This window comes from Colletotrichum higginsianum, chromosome 4 (genome assembly GCF_001672515.1).
Source record: "Colletotrichum higginsianum IMI 349063 chromosome 4, whole genome shotgun sequence".
NCBI lineage: Eukaryota > Fungi > Ascomycota > Sordariomycetes > Glomerellales > Glomerellaceae > Colletotrichum > Colletotrichum higginsianum.
Window position 1 is genome coordinate 2,926,026 of NC_030957.1, and position 15,951 is coordinate 2,941,976.

The window sequence follows — 15,951 nt, forward strand, 5'->3', positions numbered from 1 at the left end:
CGCAATGGGAACTTGCCATTTGCCATTTCTCTGGGTTCGGTATCCCGAGAGATTTTGAAGCAGCCTCTCATTGGCTGACCATGGCTCGCGAGAATGGAGTTGCCGCTGCGCAAGAGTTCTTCAAACCGCTCCAGGACGCCATCGTCGTGGCCAAAGGAATCAGAGACCGCGACACATCGGCCTCTTGGCAGCGGAACAAGGCCAGCTCTTCGCAGTCCGAGAGACTAGCAGTCACCAACAAAACCGCGGCAACCCTGGAGAGCATTGCTTCAGACGTTAATGTTCCAAACGACAGAGCAAGTCGTAGTGTCAGCATCGACCATGGACTTGAATCCAAGGTCCCTGGGACTGCTGAGTGGTTACGCCCAACAGACGACCGAACTATCGACCCGAAACACAAGTCTATGGCATCGCTTCAGAGATACCTCCAAGACAGCGGAATCAATGAAGACCTAACGCAATCGGTTCCAACATCGATGACTAGCGCTTTACAGGAGGCCATCAAAACCGATTCAGTTGACCAGCTCAAAGTTATCATCGCCAATGACCCAAATTCGATCAGCAGCGTCGACGAGTCAGGCAACACACCGCTCTTACTTGCCGCTCATCACGGCCAACTCGAGGTCTTCAGATACTTGCTCGGCCGAGAAAACCCGAGGGCATCCGTTTACAACAAGTCTGGCCAGACCGCGCTGCATCTCCTCACCATGTTTGACGACAAGCACGTTAATGAGTTCGTCGTGCTCCTTATCAAAAGTGGCGCTGATATCCTTCACGAAGCTCTTCCTGTAAGCAAGGATGAAGAGACGCTTGTTTTCTCCCTCGGGCTACGATGTTGCCCTATGCTCAACTCAATCCTGCACAATAGGACCGCCCTCCTCGAAAGCCTCCTGGAGGCTGCCCATGGCGATCCGTCGGGCTCCGTCTGTCAAATTTGCGAGGCTGGTTCCCGATTCAGGCGTATTTTGGCCGTTTGTCTATCATTGTTCCGAATTGACGCTTTGGAAATCCTGCGAAATCACCTGAAAACACACGGGGAGTTTCAGACGATCGACCTCGCCAACGTACAAGTCTGGACGGGCCAGAATCTATTGCGACTTTCTCAAGTCCCTTTCAAAAGCGTCGCAGTATCAACAATGGATATTCCAGAGGATTTCTTTCGCGCTATGATTTACGGAGGCAGTTATAGCGACGTCCTTGAACGGACAATCGACTTTGTCACCACCGTCGAGGACCCTAGGTTTGTTTCGCGCTCATCACTTGAGATGGACACTCTGACGGCTGCCATTGCTGGAGACAGCTTGGATGCCGTCAATTCCATGCTGTATAGAGCTACGGCGAAACAACAAGACCTTCCATTTTGGCTTTTGTCACCGATCAAGAGGCCTCATGTCGGGGTCGGATCTATTTTCAGACGCCCTCAATTCGGGCCCACCAGACCCGCCTTTTCCGGAAGCCCTGACCTCCTCATGGAGTCCATAACTTCTGGACTGCGACACATCTTTGACCGATTACTCTGCGACCATGTTCCGCTGCTCCGAGACAAATTCCAGTTTCCGTGCCAAAAAGAAGAGCCATGCCGCGACTATCCTCGCTGGTGGCTGAAAAACTATCGGCTGCTCCAAGGCCGGGATATGTATACAGCGCGTCCCGAAGGTCACACTCACAGCTGCTCTATCGTAGAAGAATTACTCAGCTGTGCCATCCACGCACGACACCAGGATTCATACTTTTTGTGAGCACACCTCTCGTATTTCTTACGTCTTGGGACAGATATCAAGTGATCGACATATGGGTCTAATCGAAACCTAGGTCAAAGATTGTCGACAAAGTCGAGAACCAAGAGCTCTTCAATGCTCCTGGATGTCTCCTCAATGCCGTACAAACTCTAAACTTGAACGCGGCCAGCATCCTTCTGAGCAAGAATCCAGACCTTTTGATGAGCAAATTGATGATGCCATCCGACCCCGTGTTAACGGGTTTCCGCTCGTTAACATACTGGGAAGGCTTTGAACGGCTAGAACTAGACCGTCGCAAGGGAACAGTTCTTAAAGTAATCTTGAGATCCGGCTCATATGAGCAATGTCGGTTTGTATTGAAGCACCTGTGCTCCCGGAGGTCAGCCGGACTAAGATATCCGGTGAGCCCAGGGTGGAGATGGCTTCAGCCAAAGCGGCAGTTCCGGCGACAGAAAGACAAGAGCATACTCGATACTGCGGAAGAAAGCGTACCTGAATGGCAGAGGTGCCCCTTACATGCAGAGGAGTACGAATCGTTGCTCGTAGGCAACATCTTACGGAATAGCGTGGAGAGAAAGGCTTTGTGGGACGTCATCGAAGTGCAAGTTGCAAACGGTCACTCTGTTTCTGGAACTTACCTAAGGTTGGCGATCAATTGCTCCAACACAGAGGCGCTCCTCGAACTCCTCAACAGAGGCTGGCGAGTCAACGGGACATGGAAAGATTGCCTTCACACCCCTCTGCAAGGAGCCTTGGAGCATTCCAAATGGTGGTTTGGCGGCCATGAGACGTTATTGCGTCATTACGAACTGAACATGTTGGAACAAGAGGCTTTGATAAAGCTGCACAACGTGGACGGGCAACCAGAGCTTCACGACCCTAATCTCCAAACTCACAGGGAAATCTATGGCGAATACAGCAAGATTCGCCATTCTTTGCTGTGCGCACTGTACGAACGCAAGCTGGATGAAGCCGCCATAATCCTTCGTGCTCGTGGGGGCCGCGTCTCGCCATTCTCAAGCATCACCACCACTGGACCTACAGCCAGCAAGACAGCGCGAGCCTGGGGAGCAGTGCTGCATGCTCTGCTATATGCAGTAATACTGCCTGTAGCTGTTTTCTACGGTACGCAGAACGTATGGCACCATATGTCCACAGGACAGAAGTGGGGGTTCGTATACCTCTGGGCTCTCTTGTCGTATGCTTTCCCCCATTTTTGGCTTGTCGCCAAGGGTGCGAGAGAGTTTTCGGGGTTTAAAGGTCAAGCGATCTGGTACTTTGCATGTTTTACTTGCTTTCTGTTTCACCATATCGGCCTTCCTGTTCTCGTCGTGAGATTCCACTGGAGTCCGCTTCAATCCTGTCAGTATCGTGTAGAAGCTGGGGAATTAGGGTCGAGCTGTACTAACTACACTTTCCTGTTACCACTCGTTTTTATAGGGGTTGAGCTTGTGTTGGTGATTCTTTTGTTTATAGGAAACAAAGACTAGGTGTGCTCCTCAATAGAAGATTGATAGTTTTGCTTCATTCCATCCCTAATATAGCCTACGGAAACGACGACCAGTCAACTATGTTTGCGTAACCAAGAAAAGCTATTTAAATAAGCTGGATATAACGTCTACAGATACCAACAGACAGTACATAAACTGTTCATAAACAGTAGATCAGTTTATGATTTCGCTGTGGCGACGCTTTCAACTGCTCACACAGGCAGTACTGTAAAGTCATTGTAACTTTGGTTTCTTGCCGTTATTTACCTGTTTTACCCTCTTGGTTGTACTAGTTAACCCTAGGCTATGCGAATTCCTGTACTTTTCAGCTTGCCAACTCAGCCTCTCTCAGTCTCGTCGATTCTCGAAACATGTATCTTCAGCTGGAAACTGGCAGCTGTTCTCATATACTCACACTTCTGTGTTACGCCAGGGGAATAATAACCGTCTGCTTAAGGAAAGTTCTGGGCAGTCGGATAAGAAGCTTGCCAGTCGGCCGCCCGTTTGACCCTCTCAACAAACTCTCCCAAGGCGGGGAAACGGCGACGTCTCTCCCCGCAACCCACACACGGTTGCAACGTGGGCCGCTGTTGGCTTCACACCATTGGATCATGGCTGCCGGTTGCTCCGGAGAGACAACCGTTGCCCCGGCGGCCGGGGCCCGAGGAGTCCCGGCGGATCGGCACACGATGGGGACCAGCCGACGTTGTGATGTTCGCTGTTCCCTACCGCGGACAGACAGGGGGGGTATGCTGCGGGGATGAGAGTTTGATTGCAGCGGCTGAGATCAACATGTCGTGTCCACGCCCGGATAGGTGAGGCCATGTGCTTTTGCTTCGGAACATTGTGACCTACTTATAAAAGATGGGCAATCTGGATGAGGCGACCGCGAGATAAGAAGCAATCTCGGGAGACGAGCCCGGTCGGGAAGACGGACGGAGGGAGTGGACGAACATGTGATCGGCCAGAGATCTGGCTGTGTTGTTGACGTTGATCCGGGGGAACGCGACTTTGCTTGCGTGGCGCAACAAGAATGTGTAGTTTGATCACTGCTATGCTAAAAATAGACACAAACTCGACCGACTTCCAATCGTCCGAGAAGCCGCCCCGGAGCCTATCGACAACTCACCGAGACAATAGGATAGACGACGGCGGTACGATAACCGTAGGTCGGCCGGCAGTGGCTTCTAGACATGCATACACACCGTCGTAGGAGCAATAACTCAGATATGGTACTCCGTAGTCGTAGCTAGTGTGGGCTAACCCGGCCGACGCCATAATGGCACAGCAGTCGTAGCCGGCACAAACCAGCGAACGGACAGACCGCTAGGCTTTCCCCCTGAAAATGTCGTCTTGACTCAGGGGTGGGCGGTCGACCGGGCGAATAGCGCACTTAACGCCGTTCGTTTGGCAGGCAGAAGACAAAAAAAAATCAAAGTGAGCGAATTATTCGGCGGCGGTGCTAGCGAGAAAGTGGACAAAAAGGAAATAAAAATAAAAAAGTCAATATCCTTGGCGTGTGGTTCGTCTGTAGAAGACTTGGTACTCCGCCTTGGCGGTGTGCTGACAGGCTTTCGGAGGTCGGATTCGGGGCCCACGGCCGGCGAGGGGGATGGATGCTGCTGGGGGGTCCAGGCAGATATGACGAGGGTGTGTTTGACACGTTTAGCGCACACTCGTCTTGTTGAGAGAGAGTCTTGACGAGGGGGCGGGGAGAGCAAGCCGAGGGAACATCATCTTAGGGAGCCGAGGGAATGTCGCTTTCTGCCCTGCCACGCACGCATTTTGCTTTTCCCTTTGGTCATTATTCGTCACGGTCATCATTGCAGTGCTTTAAGCTGGGCTGCGGACGGGGCCGGGCGCCCGGGGGGGGAAGAAGAAGGGGGTTACACCGATGGAGGAGAACTCCACCGGGCGCCCACCTCGCGGCAAAGCCGGGAGGGCGAAGGGCAGAGGGAGGAGAGGGACTCGAGGATGGAGGGAGCGTGAACTGACTGCGGAAGAGGCGAGGAGAAGTTGGAATCCAAACCGTGAAGAAAGAGAGAGAGAGAGCGCGCGCCGTTGGCACTTTGGTAGAATGATTAACAGATACTTGCCGCAAAGAGAGATACGGACGGATACGGTGCAACCATCACACAGCAGCACCGCCGCAGCGGGTGCCCGCCAAGCCCCGTGGCCATGTCTGTCTTCTTATCAGTCTGCATGCTCAGCGTCAGCAGGTTGACAGCCTCTGCAGAACGCAACAGGACCAATATCACCGAGCCACAAGCCGCCCGGCGGGGGGGGAAGTGAAAAGAAAGACAATGACGAGAAGAGAGATGGGTATCCGTATCCATGTGCTGGCCTGGCTTGACTGGACAAGAAACTGTGATCCAACACCCGGATCGGCGTTCGTGTCCGCGCGCCTTCAGAAACAGCCGAACATGCCAAGGGGGCGCGCATCCACGCCCCAGACATGGCACGACGGGGCTTGCGCCTATGACGAACGAGGGACTTTGGCTCTAGTGACGATTCCTGTCTTGGGTCCCAGCCTCCCGCGGCGCCACAAAAGGGACAGGCCAAGGCACACGTTTGACGCCAAGGGCTGCCCATTAACCGGTGGGAGAAGAAAGGGGAGAGAGAGAGATAGGGAGAGAGAATGAAGATTGCAACTGAGCTTGATGGACAACCAGGGCTCGCTCACCAACCAATTCCAGGGAGATTTCCCTAGAGAAAACGGGAGTGCGCCCCTGACTGAAACTGGTGTGAGCTGCTTATGTGGAGAATCGAGGTGCCAATTCCAGTCCGAATGAGGCTTTTCACTACACCTTATCTGCACATAGGAGGAACATCAAGGTTTATGAATTTTTTTTTCAATGTATTCGATATAGCGAGATGAAGAATATGAATGATGCTGTGTGAAACCCCGTTTCCTTATGGCCCGTTTCCCAGCAGGGATTGAAATCTGTGTGTGGTTTCTTGCGCCGCCTCCCTCCGCCTGTAGTACGTTGTGCGTAATTCTATACTGATCTATGTGCAGTAGTTACAGGCATTACATTATCGTAACAGTCATCTTTTTGTACGTCTGTGATGTGTGTGTGTGTGTGTAGTTATGTGTATGTTTGTGTGTATGAGTGTGTCTGCGAGTGTCGGCTGCGCGTGTATTTCAAAATCGCTACTGCGAGGGGAGAGCCCCCCTGAGCCTGTGTCTGCGCCTTGATATGCCGGAGTGATGGGAGGAGGAACGGAACGGATAACGAAATCCCCCAGATCTCCATTCCATGATTCGAGATGGAAAAAAACAATAGTAATGAAGCAAAACAATCTTTAATAGATGAATGAGAGCACAAAGACGAGGATGGTGTAGCCCGTGGTGACGGTCAGCTCGGTCTCGAACCAGGCGGCCTGGCCGCCAAAGGCGATCTTCTTGCTCTGCTTGGACGGGTGAGCGACAAAGGTCTTGGGGTCGCGGTCGAGCAGCTGCTCGCGCTCGGGCATGTTGGGCGGGTCGATGGCGTAGGCGATGGGGGTCCAGAGCGAGCTGCAGATGAAGATGAAGGTCAGGGGCGGCCAGAAGGCGTGGGTGATGAGGCACATGAGGGTGTCGCGCAGGTCGTCGTTGACGTAGAAGCAGCGGTACGACGTCAGCACGACGCCGACGAGGGTCAGGTAGACGAAGGCGAGGTGGAAGATGGCCATGTAGTTGATGAGCACGCCCCAGAGGCGGCGGAGCATGCCCTTGCGCGTCTTGGGGTCGCGCTCGTTGAGGGCGGACCCGAGCGAGCCGGTGGGCTTGAAGGCCTGCGTCTGGCCGCCGAGCCAGGTCGGCAGGATGAAGGACCGGATGATGCAGAGGGCGATGTAGGGCGACATCCAGAGCTGGTAGCGCGACCCGCGCTGCCCGGTGTGGTAGCCCGCCGGGATGAAGAGGGCGAACTCGCAGAGGCGGTTGGTGATGGTGGCGGCGAAGCACGCGCGGATCAGCCAGCGGAGCTGCTCGTAGTTGGCGTAGGCCACCAGCGGCTTGCCCATGACGAGGATGATGGGGATGGCGAACATGGACAGAGTCAGGAGGATCGTGTACAGGGACAGCGTCGCGTACAGGAAGCCCGAGAAGCGCTGGGCCGTCGTCATCTGCTTGACCTTCTCGCCGTACAGGCAGAAGTTGAGCTTGAACGATGTGTCGACGGTGCCGATGGCCCAGCGGGTGCGCTGCTTGAGGTGGCCGCCGTAGTCCTCGGGGACGGTGCCGAACTGGAGGGGCTCGTGGATGTAGGCCGTCTTCCAGCCCTTGCCGAGCATCAGCGTCGACGTGGCCACGTCCTCGGCGAGGGAGCCGAGCGGGAAGTTGCCGATCTCGTCGAGGGCCTCGCGGCGGACGCAGTAGCCGGAACCGGTGCACCAGGCGACGCCGAGCGCGTCCTTGATGGGCTCGATGACGTGGACGAAGAAGTCGAGCGACTGCGCCAAGGGGTCGGACGGCGGCGTGTTGTAGAACAGCTGCGGGGGGCACGCGAGGGCCACCTTGGGGTCGATGAGCATGTGAGGCAGGATGGCACGGAGCCAGTCGCGCTCGGGGATCTGCGGGGTGAGAGTTAGATTGATGTTGATTTACATGAGGCGGGAAAGTAAATGGTGTGTTATAAAAGAGGCTGAAAAGGGGGCGGAAGTTTATTCATGTCCTTCTTTGAAGATGAAAGGGGGGGGGGGAGAGAGTGAGAGTGGCATTGAATGGGATGGCGACATGTGTAAGTGAGTGTGATGGAGGGGGGATTAAAACATACCATATCAGCGTCGAGAGCAGCCATAAACTGGCCAGCACCGCCGGGCATCGTGTGGACGTAGTCGAGGGCGTAGTTGAGGTTACCGGCCTTGAAGTGGTGAGGCACGCCGGGATACTTGGGCCGGGCCAGGTAGAAGACGTTGGGGTAGGTCATGGCCAGGGCGGCGATGCCGGCCTCGAGTCCGGAGGACTTGCCGTCGTCGCAGATGATGACGCGGAAGCGGTCCCGCGGGTAGTCGACGTCGCAGGCGGCGCGGGCCGTGTCGAGCACCAGGTCGTCTTCCTCGCCGCAGCACGTCAGCAGCACGTCGACGGTGGGCACCTCGTCGCCCATGAGCCTCAACTTGGGGCGCTGGCGCTTCTTCATCGACCACATGGTCCAGATGTTGTGCATGATGGACGGGATGGCGACGGCGACCTCGACGGCGATGAAGACCCAGGCCTGCGCGTAGATCTCCTTGGCCAGGTTCTGCGCCGAGATGACGCAGTAGATGCGGAGGCCCAGGTAGACGAGGTACATGCCCGTCGCGAGGATCGTCAGCAGCGGCACCAGCCGGAAGACGTGCCTCTTCCAGCCCTTCCAGATGTCCGAGTCGTCACGCTTGTGAAGCCGCGCGATCTGGTCGCTGCCCTCGACCCATTCCTTGGCGAGCACGGGAGAGGCCTGGCCGGGCAGGAGGTTCTGCAAGCTCTGATGGCTCTGGTTCTGTTTTTCATTGTCAGTGGGGCTTATTCGGCGGAAGGCTGTTGTCGTTATGAGGGAGATGACGCGAGGAGGAGGAGAGACGGGAGTTGAGTGTTTTCTAACACACGTCGTTGCGTACGTACCATTGGGCTGTTGGGCGTGGAATCCGTCGACCACGGATGCCTCGGCGGAGGCAGATGGTCGCCGTCGAACGGCGTCTGCATGCCGCTCTTGAGCGTCGGCGTCGCTGCTCTCGAGTCGACGGGCGTGTCCATGCCAGAGATGGACGGGCCGATCGAAGGTGCGCCGGCCATGCCTATCGAGTGACGATTCGCCCAGCCGGGAGGGCCGTAGTCGTCCCCGGCGGAAACGGCGTGCGGCTGCTGGTACTGCTGCTGTTGCTGCTGCTGATGAAACTGGTCCTGCTGCTGCTGGTACGGCGAGTTCGCGTTGTTCGTCAGGGCGCGTCCGTAGGCCTCCTGGCCGGCGTAGCTGGGATCGGTCTCGTACGGGTTGTGGCCGTTGTGACTGTTGTCGTACGGGTTCTGCGAGTACTCCTGGTATTGTTCTTGGTACTGGTTCTGCTGCTGGCCGTTCTGGTACGGCGGCTGATATTGGTGCTGGTGAGGGTGGTGATGGCCTTGAAGAACGTCGATTTCCACCATTTCCCCCTCAGGTTGACCCTGGCCCTGCTGGCCGCCGTGTCCCCTCATCATGGCTGCCGTGTTGCCCAACCGACGGTTGGAATGAACGAGTGAATAGCGTGTCTAGGGTGGACTCAGTGTGTGTGTTTTGTGTGTGTGTGTGCGTGTCTGCCGAGGACGCTCGAATGCGCGCCAGAGGCTGGTCACAGGTAAAACAGAAACGATGGTGGTGCCCGCGCGTCTCGGTCTCCCTTCTCTCTCTTCCTTCTTGTTCTCTCTCTCTCTCTCTCCCGCCAAGTTCAGTTCAAAGACTGAAGGGTAGTTGTAAAAACGAATGTGGGTTGGGTGTGGTGGGTGATGTAAAGGGAAGAAAGTATTAGGTGTGTAAAGTTAAGGAAGAAAAAAAAGGGGAATAACAGTCGACCCGCTTAGTACATGTAGATTGTGCTATGCGGTACATACAAGAGCTTCGACCCAAGATGTCATTGAGCAGCACAGCGGCAGCAAGAGAAAGCTTGCACAGGCGCACCAACACGGACGCTTTGCAAGAGGGGAGGGGGGGGCGAGAGGGGCCGGCTTGGTTGGACTGGCTTGACAGACAGGAGGAGGAGCAGGATGCCAGTCGGGTCTGGGGGATAGAGAGAGGGAAGGGGGTGTACAAGAAGAGAGCCGAGCCAGCTGCTTTTCTCTACGTCGATAGGAGGGCCTGACTTCTCGGCCAAGAAGGGCGGCAAGGCAAGTAAGTAGTCAATCTGGGGGGGAAAGGAGCAACAAGACACGCCGACGAGGTGTCTAGGTCCAGGAGCTTGCTTGGAGGAGGAGGGGGACAGGACCTGCGGACGCCGGACAGGCCAACAGACACAGACAGCGGAAGCGCACATCAAGAACATGACTTGACGGGAACCCACTCGGACTCCGCTAAGCCTCACTGCCATGATTACGATCCGACATGAGCCTGACGTGATTAAAATTGGGAGGTCCAGGTTTGGATGGAGCCCACATCATCGGGCTTGTCCAGTCTGGGTGCATCTGTACCTGTGGTGTGGAACTGTTGATGGACTCGCCCCTTTGAATGCGGTCTGTGCCATCTCTGCCCCCCCTCTGGGGTCCCGAGATACGAGTGGCATTTTGTTCCCTAGAACATGCTAATGTTGCCTCCAATGACTTTCGGGTCGGAGTTGGCGCTTGTCTTGCTTTTCTTCTGGTTGTGAAGGCCTTTATGTGTGAAAGCCAGAAACCGGAGGGAGCTTGAATGACTGACTGACTGACTGGCCAAGTTGAACTCGATATCGACATTGAGAGAGAGACAGCCAAGCGCTTGCTTCAACAAACCACACCACCAGAAGGAAAGGGGGGAGAAGGGGGGGAGGGTGTGTGTTTACCATGACGGAGGGAGGGGTGTGTGGAAAACATGCGGCCGGACACCGGGGAGCAGGTTAGCCTGTCTTGCCCAGCAAAAAGCCATCAAGCCCGCTCACTCGAAGCCCCGAAGAGTTCGAGGACCGGTTCGTGCCTGGTTGGTTCATCCCGCCGCCGCGCCGTTGGTTTGTTGTTGTTGTTTTTTTTTTTTCTTCCCCCCCCGGTCCCTTCACTTTGTTTTATTTTCAGCACGTCCTCCCTCCGCCAGCCTGCCCGCTTCGCGATTCACCACTCAAAAGATTGGACGTTTCGGCGACAAGTTGAGATGGGACTCGCAACCAAGGACCCAGGTGGGGGGAGGGCCGAGCGAGAGCCTCCGCTAAACATCAAGGGGACATGATAGTACAGATAGTGTAGTGAGTGTATGTATAGTGGGCGTTGGTATCGAAGGGGGGAGACGAAAAGGAAAGTAAGGGAAAGAAGCAATCGAAGCCGTCAAATGTCATGAGGGGGCCGGGCGGCGACCTGGGTGAGTTTCTCGGTCTTGTTCCCTTTCCTCCCTACACACACCCTCTCTCACTCACTCTGCAACGGATCCAGGAGGGTCTGAGTGAGTGGGATTGACACTGAGAGTGAGAGTGTCACTGAAAGCGAGAGTGAGAGTTAGAGTGAGAGGCAGAGGCAGCTCAATGACTGCTGCTGTGCCTCCCTCTCGGCGCACCACCCCCTCCCCCCCCCCTTCGCACGCCGTTGAAGTGCTTCTGCTGAGTCTCCAGTTTTCTTTTCTTTTCTTTTCTTTTTTTCCTTTTACATCGTACAATGGGGGGCCCCCGAGTCCACAGTTCGGATGACATTTCTCTCCAATGAGGGACATCCCAGGACTTCCCATAGAACTCGCCCACGCCCGCACGGGGTCATCCCAGAAACGTCGGCCGAGCCCGTTCATGGGCAGCCCGGTCTCTTATGCACTCTGCCATGGTGCCCTATCCACTTGCAGGGCCGTTATCTTCATTAATCCCTGTTTTTTTATTTTCATTTTTCTCGTGTTCTGTAAATGCGGATGTCATTGGACGGTACACCATTGCATGGACGGGCAGTATCCGCACTCGAGTGGCGCTGTACTCTGTACAGGTATTTGTACGGAGCATAGAGTACTGGAAGGGGTGACGCCGGCACATTGACTGCGCTAAGCCAGGGGCCGGTTCCGATTTAGAAGCAGAACCTGCAATCGTCGATTTTTCTGATCCGAGGTGGATGCCTGGTTGGCTCGAGCCTTGGGCTCTCTTTTGGAGTCTGTCTTGTGTTGTCTTGGGGGCGTGTGGGATGGATCGACGTGGTTGTTTGAGCCGGAGCGTTCGCCGATTCCCCCAACATGTGTGTAACGGCCCAGGCGTGAACCGGCGAGTGCCCGCCCCTCCCCAAGACTATGATCCTTTTCGTTTCGGAGAGGGGGGCGGTCTTTATTTTACGATTCGAATAGGCCATCGACTTCCGACCGGGTTGTTTGACATTTGGGGTGGGAGAGATTGGATGGAAAAAGGACGGCGGGAAGACTACGGACGGGATGGTGATGTAAGAGGTACAGTAGTAGAAGAGGAGAGGGGGGGGGAGAGGAGAGGACGAAGAAGCACGAACTGGGACCAAGGAACCGCGAGGTAATTTACACTCGCTGCACCAAGTCCAGCCTCCTCGGGGTGGCGTGCGCTGCGCCGCCTGTTGGGAATAGGGGGGAGAGGTTCTTCTTCTTTTTCTCGTACTTGTTCTTCTCGTTCTGGACCTTTCATTCAACTCGTTTGCCCGACGTGCCGCAGTTCTGCATCTTCAACCCTGACTCTCTCTCTCTCTCTCAAGTCACTAAGCTTTGCCTGCCTGTCTGTCGAATTACAGAGTACAGGCTCTTCTTCCTTCGTATGGCTTGGTATTGACCGGACGAACCTCTTTCTTGAGTCTCAGAGCGACCAGGCCTGCCTCGGAGAGTTTACACACGCCCCCCCCCCCCCCCCTCCTTTTTCTTTTCGACTCTCACTCTCTCTCTCTCCAAGTCTCTCTCCAAGTCTCTCTCTCCCCTGGATACCTAACCTTACCTGCACGAGTCGAGGCCCGCGGTCCGCGTCCGCGTCTCCCCTAACATACCCTTTAACCTTGCCTGGCCTTGATTTGGAGCCTTTCCCTTCCTTACCTGAGCCTCCCACCCACCAACCCACCCGCCGCCTAATCGAATTCCCTTTACTCTTATTGTACCCTAAACAAGACTTTCCGACTGTCGCCGCCGACGACGACACCACTCTCGCTTCCCTTTTGCATGTGCTTGCTGCGAATTGTCGTCGGATTTTCGCCTGTAGATTGAAGCTTGCTTGTCCACATCCCCCCCCCCTTCCTCCCCGTCCCGGCATCCCATCATCGTCTTATCTCGGGTGTCAACAGACCAGACGACAGGCAGAGCGCAAATAAAGACTTCACATATACACACTCGTTTTTTTATCATCTCTCCCCCTTCTCGTTCTGGTCGGTTTTTTTTCTCTCACAATGCCTTTCCTCGGCTTCCGATGGGTCGTCAACTTCGTGTTGCTGGCCGTCCCCATCGGCGTCACTCTCGGCGTCCTGATGGGACTTGACGCCGGCAGAAGCGCAAATGGCGAGAAGCCGCTCTTCACAGAGCCCGACAACCCCGGGACGATCCCCAAGAACAACGGCATCACGCCCATGGTTTCGTGCGACAAGGCAATGGGTCTTCACCCTCTGTCCAAGGGTCAGGAGTACACACGTAAGCCGCCTTCGCCTCCCTTCCTCTCTTTCACTTCCTTCTCGTCGATATCTCCGTCTTGCTTTCTCCTCCGCCTCTCGATTTGCGCGAATGGGCGGCACGGACCGGGAAGACCACACGATGCAGGGCGGGCAAAGCCTTCTACCGCTGGGCGGCGGGAGGGGGGGGGGTGCTCGCGCACGCCTGTCATCTGAACTTGTCGATGCGTGCGTCGTCTCTGACACGGGAAACCACGGGCTTCCGTGGTTTTTTTGTTTCTATTCGTGTGCTGTCAAGCTTTTGGCATTGGGAAGCCGGGAGCCCCCAAAGCAATCCCCTCCAATGTTTTTTCAATCGTTTTGAGTTTCTTGCTCCCTTTGCATGACGAAAGGCCCGTCTGGGCGCCGCAACCTTCTTGGGCCGCCGTCAATGTTTCTGTGCCTCTGCCGGCGCGGAATATTGAATTCAATTCTTGGCCTTTGCCTTTGCTTTCCCAGAATACACCTACCTACCAAGCATGCTGACGACTTGTTGAATCTAGTGAACCCGAACCAGTGGGGTTGGACCGAAGGCACAGATGGCGCGCTTTGCATGAATGTACGTCAACTCTCGATACAACCCCCTTCCATCACCAGTCTATACTTCGCATCGCGGGGTTCCATTTGTGTGGCCGCCACGTCGGGAGCTGTGTCTCCCTCCTCAACCTCCCTATACATACATGATACATGGCCACATGTAGCCCGGCTTTCAGCCTCGAGCTTCCCCTCGCCCCCAAGACCACGCCCGATGGATACCCAGAGACACATGATGGCTAACCCGTAACCTCGTCCTCGGTCACAGGTCACCACGTTCAACAACCAGACCTACGCGACCGACTTCAGCGCGCCCGAGTTCTACGTCACATGGCGCTACCCCCGCGGCCCGGAGACGCAGCCCGTCCACGCGTTCCCCAACATCAAGGTCGACGGCAGCATCCTCCCCGTCTCCCTCGCCTCGCTGACCAACGTCGACGTCGACGTCGAGTGGTTCTACTCGGTGGGCAACTACACCACCGGCGGCACCACCGCCTCCTCGACCGTCGCCGCCGAGCTGGAAGAGAACGACACCAACACCAACTGCGCCATCGACATGTTCCTCGACGACGACAAGGAAAAGTCAAAGGACAGCACCAAGGCCAAGTACGAGATCATGGTCTGGCTCGGCACCTTTGGCGCCGCGACGCAGCCCATCGGATACCAAGCCGGCGCCGGCGTCATCACCACCGAGACCATCAACGGAACGACCTTGTAAGTGTTGTCCCTGTTCATGCCATTCCCCCGATCAGAGGGAGTTGATTGATTCCCTCCTCCACCATGGACTTGTTTAAAAAAAAAAAAAACATAAACCATACCCCAGACCCCCCCTGGCTGACATGGCTTTTCTTCGCAGCGAACTCTTCTTTGGCCAGAACAGCCAGCAGCAGTACGTCCTCACCTGGATGTCGACGGCGCCGGTCCCGCACTTCGTCGGCGACCTGGCCCCCCTCATCTCGAAGCTCACCACCATGAACCGCGCCAACTTCCCGACGACGGCGACCTACATGGGCTACATGGGTCTCGGCTCCGAAGCTCTCTCGGCCACCGACGTCGTCACCTTCCATGTGACGCAGCTGTCTATGGAGATCAAGGCGTCTTCTACGTCATCGTAGGAGTAACTACATTACAGACAGTTCAAAAACAAAAAATGAGAAAAAAATAAAGGCCAAGGCAATGGTAATGTGTACATTGGATATTGGACCATTTCTTCTTCTTTTTTTCTCCCATTCCAAAGCGAGCATTGATATCTAAACACACTAGACTAATGAACTTGGGTCGGCGGGGGCCAGTGGGCAATCTGGGATCATGATGACATATATTTACATCACCGTATTCTTCTTCTTTTTTTTTCTTCTTTCTGTACATACGCATACATATTCATTGAACGGGAGTTCCGTGTATCGCACAACAGCACTTCAACGGAACAGCTTCTACCAGATGAGCCCGGAAAGAAGCCCGATAACGAAACGGAAGGACCTTCCTCGAGTCCTTGATTTATGTGATGCTTGGATGTTTTTTTCCTGTCGTCATCTCGCTTGGCTTCGTCTAAGCAAGCTCCCACCCAACCATCCCCGCACCAGAAGAGAAGTCCGCGCACGCACACACACTCAACTTTCCCATCCAAACCCCCAATGGCAAAAGAGACCTCCCCCCCGGGACCCGCGGTCATGAACCCACCTTTCAGCTCCAAGCGAGACAGAGTAAGCAATAACCGCCGAGGCTCCTTGGGTGGGGTGGAGGGTGACCGGTGGATCGCGGGCTCTGTCCAATAGATAGGGAGACCCGCGTTGCTCGGCGTCGAAATATGCCGATTTTTTTTCCTGGTTACTGCTCCACTGCACAATAACCAAAAATCCTGCGCGGCGAGCGGACCCATCCTTTCCATTCGAAGAGGAGGGGGGGGCGTTGACAGGAAAATACCTGGCACACAACCCGGCAAGACGCAGGTACAGGA

At 55.4% G+C, this 15,951-nt stretch overlaps 3 protein-coding genes across 3 annotated transcripts; 2 read left to right on the forward strand and 1 right to left on the reverse strand.

Moving 5' to 3' along the window:
* Positions 1–80: 80 nt before the first annotated feature.
* CH63R_06179 (uncharacterized protein) lies at positions 81–3,186 on the forward strand (the record flags this gene model as incomplete). The annotated part of the gene is made up of 3 exons (XM_018301154.1): positions 81–1,735; positions 1,813–2,910; positions 3,180–3,186. 3 exons carry the CDS (start codon positions 81–83, stop codon positions 3,184–3,186), a joined length of 2,760 nt encoding a protein of 919 aa, XP_018159004.1.
* A 3,349-nt stretch (positions 3,187–6,535) lies between these two features.
* On the reverse strand, positions 6,536–9,392 carry CH63R_06180 (Glycosyltransferase family 2; the record flags this gene model as incomplete). Its single annotated transcript, XM_018301155.1, has 3 exons — positions 6,536–7,789; positions 7,993–8,697; positions 8,820–9,392. The coding sequence occupies 3 exons, from the start codon at positions 9,390–9,392 to the stop codon at positions 6,536–6,538; spliced, it is 2,532 nt and encodes an 843-aa protein (XP_018159005.1).
* A 3,813-nt stretch (positions 9,393–13,205) lies between these two features.
* Positions 13,206–15,109, forward strand: CH63R_06181 (Xyloglucan-specific endoglucanase; the record flags this gene model as incomplete). Its single annotated transcript, XM_018301156.1, has 4 exons — positions 13,206–13,443; positions 13,964–14,019; positions 14,263–14,708; positions 14,851–15,109. The coding sequence occupies 4 exons, from the start codon at positions 13,206–13,208 to the stop codon at positions 15,107–15,109; spliced, it is 999 nt and encodes a 332-aa protein (XP_018159006.1).
* Between the last annotated feature and the right edge of the window lie 842 nt (positions 15,110–15,951).